Source organism: Phocoena phocoena, chromosome 17, assembly GCF_963924675.1.
Source record: "Phocoena phocoena chromosome 17, mPhoPho1.1, whole genome shotgun sequence".
Classification (NCBI taxonomy): domain Eukaryota; kingdom Metazoa; phylum Chordata; class Mammalia; order Artiodactyla; family Phocoenidae; genus Phocoena; species Phocoena phocoena.
In genome coordinates this window covers 68,525,237-68,535,237 of record NC_089235.1, presented here as the reverse complement: position 1 = coordinate 68,535,237, position 10,001 = coordinate 68,525,237, and the positions used below count along the sequence as shown (strand labels likewise).

At 52.4% G+C, this 10,001-nt stretch overlaps 1 protein-coding gene and 1 pseudogene across 2 annotated transcripts; both read right to left on the bottom strand.

The window, feature by feature from the left end:
* Nucleotides 1–1,583: 1,583 nt before the first annotated feature.
* MYC (MYC proto-oncogene, bHLH transcription factor) lies at nt 1,584–6,701 on the bottom strand. 2 transcript variants are annotated; one of them, XM_065895076.1, is made up of 3 exons: nt 6,294–6,701; nt 3,831–4,596; nt 1,584–2,614 (listed from the first exon to the last, which is right to left on the bottom strand). In XM_065895076.1, exons 2-3 carry the CDS (start codon nt 4,585–4,587, stop codon nt 2,052–2,054), a joined length of 1,320 nt encoding a protein of 439 aa, XP_065751148.1. In that variant the 5' UTR covers nt 4,588–4,596; nt 6,294–6,701; the 3' UTR covers nt 1,584–2,051. The 2 variants fall into 2 exon arrangements, with proteins under 2 accessions (XP_065751148.1, XP_065751149.1); XM_065895077.1 differs by having other exon boundaries at nt 2,009–2,614; nt 3,831–4,599; nt 6,294–6,454.
* Nucleotides 5,381–7,216, bottom strand: LOC136136924 (uncharacterized; annotated as a pseudogene).
* Between the last annotated feature and the right edge of the window lie 2,785 nt (nt 7,217–10,001).

Below are 10,001 nucleotides of genomic sequence, written 5' to 3'. Positions count from 1 at the left end.
ATAAAGGATCAAGAAAAAGACATTAAGGGCTTGAATAAATTATTCTAGGGGTCAAAGCCAAAGACATAAATTATTTATTGATTTATGGGTCATGGTGGATTTAAATCTCCAAGTGAGTACAGGGATCTCAAGATCTACTCCAACGCTGAGACAATGAGATAATTAGAACAGCGATAGTAACTTCCATTTGCCTATGTAGTCAGTGTTCTAGTTCCTGGTTTGGACCGTGGGGTTTTCAAAGGCTGAAGATTAATAATAACAACATTCAAAAATGCCTCTTCATGTTCTAGTGATGAGCATGTCATGCATGTCCCCGTGTGAAAGAGGTTGGAAGAAGGGGAGTCTGTTGTTTCCAAAATAATGACTCACATGACAAAGAGTAACCATGTTTTATTTTATGATCTGAACACTAGCATTTCTGTATTGGCCACTTCCCAGGAGCAACCGGTGAATCTCATTTAACAAATGGCTAAGGTAGGAGTGGATGAGCCGTGGGTTTCTCATTGTGAAAGGAATAATTAAGCAATGGACAACAAAATAAAAACAAAAACAAAACAAAACGAAAAAAGAGGAACCGAGTCCCAGCAGCCCTAAATGCTGAAACTTAAGTCACGTATTCCACTTGATGGGTGACTCCTGTCCTCGTGACTGGCCAGTTTATTGCTACTGGCTTGTCTGAGAGGTGGTCTAGCACAGGTTAAGCCTGGGTTGGAATCCTTGCTCTACCCTTCATTATCAGTGGACCTTGGGCACATGGATGAGCCTTGCTGTGCATCAGTTTCCCTATTATGGGGAAATCAACAGTACCTCCTTCATATGGTTGCTGGGGAGTTAGCATAAGGAAAATGCGTAGAAAAATGCCTGGCACTTAAATAGTTACCCCTTGGATCGGTCCATCAGGCCCCAAACCAAAAGCATTCTTGTACTGCAGACACAGGATGAGCTAAAGCATGATAGCCAAGTGATAAGTGTTTTTCAACAAACATGGGACCTGGATTCAGCCTTTTAACTGTGTGGCTGAGGAGAAGTTATATAACCACTCTGAGCTTCTATATTCCCTTGTTTGTAAAATAGGGTTAATAACTTGCCTCCCAGAGCACCTGGTAGGAGCAGGCAAGCAGAAAAGTTGGTCCCTGCTCTTCCCCCATCAACTGTTTCAATGGGCAGGACCCCTGGACTGCAATGGAGCTGGGGAATGGCATGGAAACTCCAGTTTTTCCTTCATGTTCCTCCCAAACCCCAGTCCTCACCCCCCTTTGTGTTCTTAACTGTTATCTTTAACCCTTTTGCCTACCTCTAACCCTCTCACCAGCTTACTGCCCTTTCATTCTTTGAAGTATCAACTCTAGCCCTTATCACAAATCTCCAGGAAGCATCTTATAACCCTGAGAATTTAAAGACCTTAAGGCCCCAGACCCATTAGAACAAAGGAAAGCCCTCACCCTTTCTTAAATAACTTCTTTTCCCACCTTCTAAAGCTCACTCCCTTAAGGGCCAAATTCTGTTAATTTGTAATTGATGAAAAGAGAATGAGGAAAAAAAAAAAAAAAAGAAAAGAAACAAAACACTCACAACTTAAGATCTGGCTCAATTATATATTTGCCAGGCATTTTATTTTTTTCTAAAAACAATAGAAAAAAATCAACTTTAAAAAGGAAAATGTACTTAAATAAAAAAATTATGGTATAACTGCTATAAAGGTTTTATTAAAGTTATTTACATTTAATGGCTATATTTACAAAGGAAAATTGGATAAAGTTCAGGATTTCGTAAAAACAATTCTTAAATACAAATCTGTTAAAGGAAAAAAAAAAAGATGGTAAGCATAAAAAAAGTTCTTTTATGCCCAAAGTCCCATTTGAGGCAGTTTATATTATGGCTAAACCTTTCAGTCTTAAGATCCAGCCAAGGTTGTGAGGTTGATCATGCATATGCAAAAAGTTCATACGTAGGGAGTTCTGTCAGAAGGAATCTTTTTCCACACTTTCCCTTAGTAACAAATGAGAATTTCATGAGGGATTCATTCCAGTTCCTCCCTCCAATAGGTCAATTTATGCGCAAGAGTTCCGTAGCTGTTCAAGTTTGAGTTTCAACTGTTCTCGCCTCTTCCGCAACTCGTCTTTTTCTGAAATGAGCTTTTGCTCCTCTGCTTGGACGGACAGGATGTATGTTGTGGCTTTTTTAAGGATAACTACCTTGGGGGCCTTTTCATTGTTTTCTAACTCCGGGATCTGGTCACGAAGGGCAAAAAAGCTGCGTTTCAGCTCGTTTCTCCTCTGGCGTTCCAAGACGTTGTGTGTCCGCCTCTTGTCATTCTCCTCGGTGTCCGAAGACCTGGGGCTGGCACATTTGCGATTGTTGCTGATCTGTTTCAGGACCCTGCCACTGTCCAACTTAGCCCTCTTGGCGGCGGGACAGTCCTTCCTAGTGGAGGGGGGCGCTGCATAATTGTGCTGATGGGTGGACACGTGGCATCTCTTAAGGACCAACGGGCTGTGAGGAGGTTTGCTGTGGCCTCCGGCAGAGGGTGACCCCGATTCTGACCTTTTGGCAGGGGGCTGCCTCTTTTCCACAGAAACAACATCAATTTCTTCCTCATCCTCTTGTTCTTCCTCTGTAAGAAAAGAAAAAGCAATCGCCCAGTTAGCCACGGTTTCCTTAAAGCAATCAATGACCAGATTAAATCAATACCGTGCACAAATACAAGGCATAATTAGGTAAGAAAGGACCCGGAGGACTTCCCTGGCAGTCCAGGGGTTGAGACGCCATGCTTCCAATGCAGGGGGTGCAGGTTCCATCCCTGGTTTGGGAACTGAGATTCACACACTGTGTGGCACGGCCAGGAAAAAAAAAAAAAAAAGGACCCTGGCACAAAGTTATCCCCAGAGAACAAGCCAATCGTCTCTGCTCTTCGTCTCATGAAGAGACAGTCTCAGGGAGGAAAATGACAGCTGGGTTTATGGCACAGACAAGAAAATTACAATTTACCAGGATACAACATTGATGCAAATTCTTACCTAAGGCTTAATGAGGTGCTGGACACACCCAAACAAAGCACATTCCCAAGCACCTCCTCTTTGCAAGGGACTGTACCAAGAACCCTTCAGGTGTTGCAAATGATAGCTGCAAATCTTTGGTATGACTTTAGCAATCCCTATTTTACTGGAAGTGGAAAAAAAAAAAGAAGTCTTGCAGCTTTGCCAAAAGTCCTAGGGGGTGGGGGATGGAAAAAAGGAGTACAGTTTTGGAAAGGACTTGCTTTTAAGGGTTCAAAAGAGGCCGAAAAGATCCCAACTCCTCAGTCCATACATTTTTAAGGCACTTTCACTGGCTTATAGCACTCAGGTGGGTGGCTGCCCAGTTTCTGTCCACTGCCCCTCTTCATTTTTGTTGATCTGTAGTCCATTAAAGTCCAACAGCTTCTCAGAAGTTAAGGGAGGTAATTCATTCACTCTCGAAGAGATCAATCCTCTCTTAACCTCATCGCGATCCCCCCACCCCCCAGGGCAATTAAAATGCTTAAGAGGGGTAAGAGGGAGCGGATAGAGTTGCTAGATAAGCTAGAAGATTTAAAAACCCAAATGAAATTCCTAAGGGGAGGGAGGGAAAAGGAGGGGGCTGGCCACTAGGGCGATCTTAGGGGAAGGGATGGGAGGCACACTAAAGCCCAGTGTTCCAGGGATGATGAGCTCCCAGACCCTTCCAGGCCTGCCATTTCTTTTCCAAATATAAGAAAAGAGAAAAAGCAGGGTTAACTGAAGTGGTCGCCAGTGAGAATAGGAAAGACAGCCAGCCACCCCCTCTGACGGGCCTGGAGGGTCCCAGCTTACCAGAGTCGCTGCTGGTGGTGGGTGGTGTCTCCTCGTGGAGCGCCAGGGGCTCGGGACTGGCCCGCGGGGAGGACGCGGCGGAGGAGAGCAGAGAGTCCGAGGACGGCGAGAAGGCGGCGGAGTCGGGGGAGGCGCAGGGCTTGGGCGAGCTGCTGTCGTTGAGCGGGTAGGGGAAGACCACCGAGGGGTCGATGCACTCGGAGGCGGCGGCGCTCAGGTCCTGCAGGTACAAGCTGGAGGTGGAGCAGCCGCTGTGCCCGCGGGCGGGGCTCGGGCTGCCGCTGTCTTTGCGCGCAGCCTGGTAAGAGGCCAGCTTCTCCGAGACGAGCTTGGCGGCGGCCGAGAAGCCGCTCCACATACAGTCCTGGATGATGATGTTTTTGATGAAGGTCTCGTCGTCGGGGTCGCAGATGAAGCTCTGGTTCACCATGTCTCCTCCCAGCAGCTCGGTCACCATCTCCAGCTGGTCCGCCGAGGAGAAGCTGCCGCCGCCGCCGTCGTCGTCTCCCCTGGGGGAGAAGGACGCGACCGTGACGTACGAGGGCGAGCAGAGCCCGGAGCGGCGGCTCGGGGACAGGGGCGGGGTGGGCAGCAGCTCGAATTTCTTCCAGATATCCTCGCTGGGCGCAGGCGGCTGCAGCTCGCTCTGCTGCTGCTGCTGGTAGAAGTTCTCCTCCTCGTCGCAGTAGAAATAAGGCTGCACCGAGTCGTAGTCGAGGTCATAGTTCCTGTTGGCGAAGCTGACGTTGAGGGGCATCGCGGCAGCCTGCTGGAGGGGGCACACAAAGGCGAGGGCAAGTCTTCAGTTAAGGGGGTCTTGGTTGGTGCCGAAATCCCGCGCAGCGCGCCGCGCGCGCCACAATCCAGAACCACTCCCCTTCCAGCGCTGTTCCCAAATGGGGCCGGCGGGGGGGGGGGAGCAAAACAAAAAGGCACCCTTTTACCCCCTCTGGGTGACCCTCTACTATCTCAGACACACACTTGGCGAAGCAGCTCCGTAGCGCCCGCGCAGCTTCCGTCCCCCGGGAGCCCGGAGCGCCAAGTCCGGGAGTCGGCCCGGCGACCGCCGAGCAATCGAAATCGGCTTTGGCCTCCTTAACAGGCCGGGGGAGGCGGCACGGGGTCGGGAGGGGGGGGGGGGGGGATACGATCCGCCAAACGCCGAGGCGCAAAGTTTTGCGCCACCTGAAGGAGGCTGCGAGAGGCGCCGCGGCGGGAGCGGCTGCGCGCGGCCCCCTCCCGCGCCGGGGCCCCTCGCGCCGCGCCCGTTCCCACTCGCGCCCTTGCCGCGCTCCTTCCCCCGCCGGCGCCACCGCCCCTCCCAGCCTCCCTTCTCCGCCTCCTGCATCCCTACCCCCAGCGCGCCCCCCTTCCTTCCTCTGCCGGCTTTTCTCCTTTTCCCTCGCGGGCTGGAGTGGCAAGCTCAGCTTCGAGCCTTAACCGCCCCCCCCGCCCCGCCCCGCCAATACATAAAAGGGGAGTGTTAAATAATAACAGGGACACCTCCCTTCAACACCCAATACGGCGCCGCAACTGCGCCAGAGACCCTGCTACGATTCCGCGCCCGGAGCCAGGCGTCTTCCCCTCACCCGCCGAGGGTAGCAGCTGTTCTGGAAAAGCCCCGAGCCCCGCTCCTTGCCGTCCTCCTCATCTCCGGGGCGCAGGGACACCCGCGCGGGGACACCAGAGGCGGCCTGGGAGCCAAGGCTGGGTGCAGAGATTTGTCCTCGTTTCCCCCCGAGTCAGTAATTCCAGGAGAATCGGACACATCTTTGCCCCAGCCTCCTTCACCCTCCTCCTCGCGCCTCGCCAACACCAAATCCTAACCTCTCTGTAGACCAAGATCTTTAATTTTATTATCCTTTTTAAAAGCCAAATGCCAACTTCTAAAAGGAGCCGGGGGCGAATTGGAAACGCCGCGGGGATCGGCGGGCGGGACAAGCCGCAGTGTGTCTGTCTCCGGCTGTCAGAAATGCGGTAAGCCGAAATTTAAATGCCCTTTCCGAGACGGGGAAAAGTCAGAGGCTGCGGAGCTCTCTCGCTCACACACGGCAATATGTAATTCTTACTCCAAGGTGCTCAGGATGTAAAGGGTTTTCTGCCACCGAGAAGCATACCCTTCTCTTCTCCTCCCAAAAGGCCAAAAGCAATTAATGCAATGAAGGAAGAATGTCCAACCGGCCGGGGTCAGCGTCCATCTACATAAGCAAAAACCTCTCAAGGCTACTTTCAAAAACGTACCCCGTTTTCCCTCTGCCTTCCCCGCTCCCATCTTGACAAGTCACTGTACCCCGACCCAGTTCTGGTTCGTCTTCACTCCACCCCGACCAACCACAACTACTCTGAGAAAAGTGTCAATAGCGCTGGAATGGGCGAAAAGACACCGATCCGGGCATTCGACTCATCGCGGCATTACTGCGGTAGCAAAAATAAATTAAAAGGCCAATAGGTCCGGGTGCTCACCGGGTTTTCCACTCTCCGAAGGAAATCCAGCGTCCAAAAAGCGGCGAGGAGCGCCTTTCAGAGGCGCGGGTCGTGGGCAGCGGCGGGGAAAAGTGACTCCCCCAATAGGCAGAAGAGCCTCTCCGTGTCCGGAGAGTCGCGTTGTCGCTCGGGTGTTGTAAGTTCCAGCGGGCAGTGGGCAAAGTTTCGCGGATGCGGCGCGGGTGGCGGGCCGCTGGCAGGGGTCGGCGGGAAGGGTGGGGTGGGGGCGGCCGGGCCCGAGGCGCAGAAGCCCCCCTTTCACTCCGGATCTCCCTTCCCCGGGCGCCCGGAGCGCGACTCCGCTCGCTCGGCTGCCTCTGCTCTTCCACCCTCAAGGGCCCGCCCGCTCGCTCCCTCTGCCTCTCGCTGGAATTACTACAGCGAGTCAGATAAAGCCCAGAAAACCGGCTTTTATACTGCTAAGGCACGGCCCCTCCCCTCTGTTCTCTTTTTCCCGCCAAGCCTCTGAATAGCCCTGCCCTTCCAGAGGCAGTTGGGGAGCCAGGCGGCGGCCGGGGCGCGGCGGCAGCAGGGGTAGCCGCGAGATGCACAGCCCGGGGGTCCTTGGCCGCGCAGACCCTCGCCTATAAAAGGCCGGTGGGCGGGGATTCACAGGAGAGGATCTTTTTTCTTTCTCCCCCGCCCTCAGCTTTGGGAACCCGGGAGGGGCGCTGGTGGGGAGGGAGGGCCGGAGGGGAGGAGACTCAGCCCTTTGAGCCTGGCACTCCAGTGCGCCGAGCTCTCGGATGTAAACACAGTTAACAGCGCCGCATGAATTAACTGCGCGCGCCTACCATTTTCTTTTGCTCCCGCTCAAACCTTCCCTCTTTCTCAGCTGCTGGCTCCTCTGGGGCAGCGCTCTGTTTGGCAAACAGCATACTTGTCCTCTGTGCTTCAATCATCGCGGGCAGAACAGCTGAACTCTTTGCGCTGAGCATACACCGTGTACCCACGGCCACGCCACGCACGTCCCGGGCGGACGGGCGCCTCCCAAAGGCCGGGGAAAGGGTAGCATTTGGAAAATAAGTCCTACGAGGAGAGGAGGAAGGAAGGGGGCATTGACTGGCGCGCGCTCCGAGTGTGTGGGGCATTGAATATCGATGGGGATAAACGATCAGAGGTATAGGGAGGAAGATGGTGCCTGGAATTATTAAAATAATTCAGCAACGCACTGCCACGTATACTTGGAGGACGCATTATGAATAAACACCCACTGTATTTGTTGGGGGGTGTTATGCATTCTGTGTGTGTGCAGATATCTCAGCTGGGTACCTTCCACCCAGAATGAATACCCCAAATCGCTGCCAAAGCCGCAGACGACCCCCCATCCCCAACCCCGGCCCCGCCCGCGCAGACCTACATGGATCTCCGCGTGAGCCCGCTTTCCCGCCCCCCACCCCAGTACGCGCTAATCCCTGAGATCCTTCTGTGGGTTCCGGAGCTGGAGTAAGGCAGGAGCGCGCCTGCGGATGCGCGCCGCGGGGGCCCCTCCCCCGCCCGCTCTCGGCCGGTCTGCACCCTCAGCCGCCCCTCCCCGCGCCTCTCACTCTGAGTTCCCAATTCCGCAGCCGGGTTTCAGAAAAGAGACGAATCCTCTTTGCGCCCCGTGGTGTCGGTTTGCACCACTCTGGGGCTCCCAGGTTTGGGGGAAATCAAAGGCGCTAGACGGAAGGATACTGACTGGGGAGGGGGTGGGCGCGAGCCGTGGGACCAGACTCCCCAGAAGAGGGAAGGAGGCGAGCTGGCGGATCCACCGTGGGGAGTCAGCAGAGTCCCTGGTGAAGAAAACCGTTAACTCTTTCCTCCTCGGACAAATCGAACGTTGACTTCCTTTCTGGGTCTGCTTTCCTCTTTATTATGGGACAAAAAACCAAAACAAACCCCAACATCGATTCTGATCTAAGGAGAGGGGCCAAGTATTACTTCCGTGTCTTTTTTTCTGGAGGGTGGGGTGTCTTGCGCCAATTAAAAAAGCCAATTAAAAATTGGCCGAATTTCAGGCATTGATTTCCTAGTTCACTGACTATAAATTTTTTTCTGAATACCATAGTGAAGTGCGTATGCCTAATCCACGTACATCTATGTACATTTCACGTACACGTCGACCTAGAATTTTGCCCAACACGGCACATGACTTGCTCGCTCCCTCAGTGAATCTATATTTCATATACAATACATATTCTCTCGGGATTTGCTATTCTGCATTACACTAAGGCCTTAAAAACAGAGGCAATCTTCCCCAGCCCTGGTCCCTCACCCAAAGGCATTTTAAGTAAACTTTTCCACGCCCCTCCCCCCTCCTTCCAAAAGAGAAAAAAATTCGGGGCAGGGAGGGGCTCGCGTATAACATGCTTGTGTTCGAGATAGATTATTACCCGTTGAGTTTGCTGCTCGCCGTTCAATTGTTAAATGAGTAGTGACTTCCTCCAAATCAGGCACACGGCACAATTCAGTTTTAAGGATTGCAGATTACTCCAACCTCCAAGCCTTTGCCGCAAACGCGGGGAGTGACCAATCCCTGGTCGGGGCTTTGCTGCAAAGCGTCCTTCCCTGCCCCCTCCCAGGGCTGCACCCGAGCCCGGGGTTTGCGAAAGTAAAGTAAGTGTGCCCTCTACCGGCAGCCTCGAACGCTGCGTCCGGATGCCACCCGAGGGCGTGCGGGTCGGGAGGGGGCAGGGGCGGCCGGAGTGCAGGGTACCCAGCGGGGCGAAGGATAGGGCGGTTCCTTAAAATGAGTTTCCAGCCACCTTCTTCAGATTCCTTCAGGCCGACTGCGGAGAGGCGGAAGAAGAGGAATCGCTGGAGAGAAAAGTGGTTCAGAGGCGGCTCTTCAACCGCATAAGTGGTGGTGAAAATGGATCCATCACTACTTATGGGCAATGAGCATCACCCTATAGAGAACTGATGCTATTTATGGGCAACGCGAAATGATTAACAAGTACACACACGAAAAAACTTTCCAGCCAAACTCTAAGGCAGCAAAACACACTTTAGTCTACACATCTTAGAAAGCCATCATCTTCTAACCACCACGTTTTAGAGAAAGACACTAGATTTATTATTTTTTTAAATGAAAAAAATGGTGAATAGCCAGATCTTTTCATAATGATGGAGGGGGGGTTGAGATTCCATTGAAACAAAGTGTAAAGGACCATTTTTTTTTTTTTTTTTTTTTGCCGTACGCGGGCCTCTCACTGTTGTGGCCTCTCCCGTTGCGGAGCACAGGCTCCGGACGCACAGGCTCAGCGGCCATGGCTCATGGGCCCAGCTGCTCCGCGGCATGTGGGATGTTCCCGGACCGGGGCACGAACCCGCATCCCCTGCATTGGCAGGCGGACTCTCAACCACTGCGCCACCAGGGAAGCCCCAGCCTGGACTTATTCTGTACTTCCAAGTAAGGTAGGAGCCATCCCATTTTACAGCCGAGGAAATGGAAAGTCACATCTCAGCAAGACTTGACTTAAGGGACTTCACTATCTTTCTTTTAGTAATTTTAAAGAACCATTTGATCTAGAAGAGACATTTGCTAGGTTGAGAAACGGCAGGGTAAATAGAAACTAATAATATCATTTGAGATTACCAAAGGGATGTATGTTATTGTAAAAGAAACATTATAAGTAGAAAAAGGAATTAAAAAAAAGGGAAAGAGTTTCTGAACCTGATCACCTGAAGACAGCTGATGAAGTT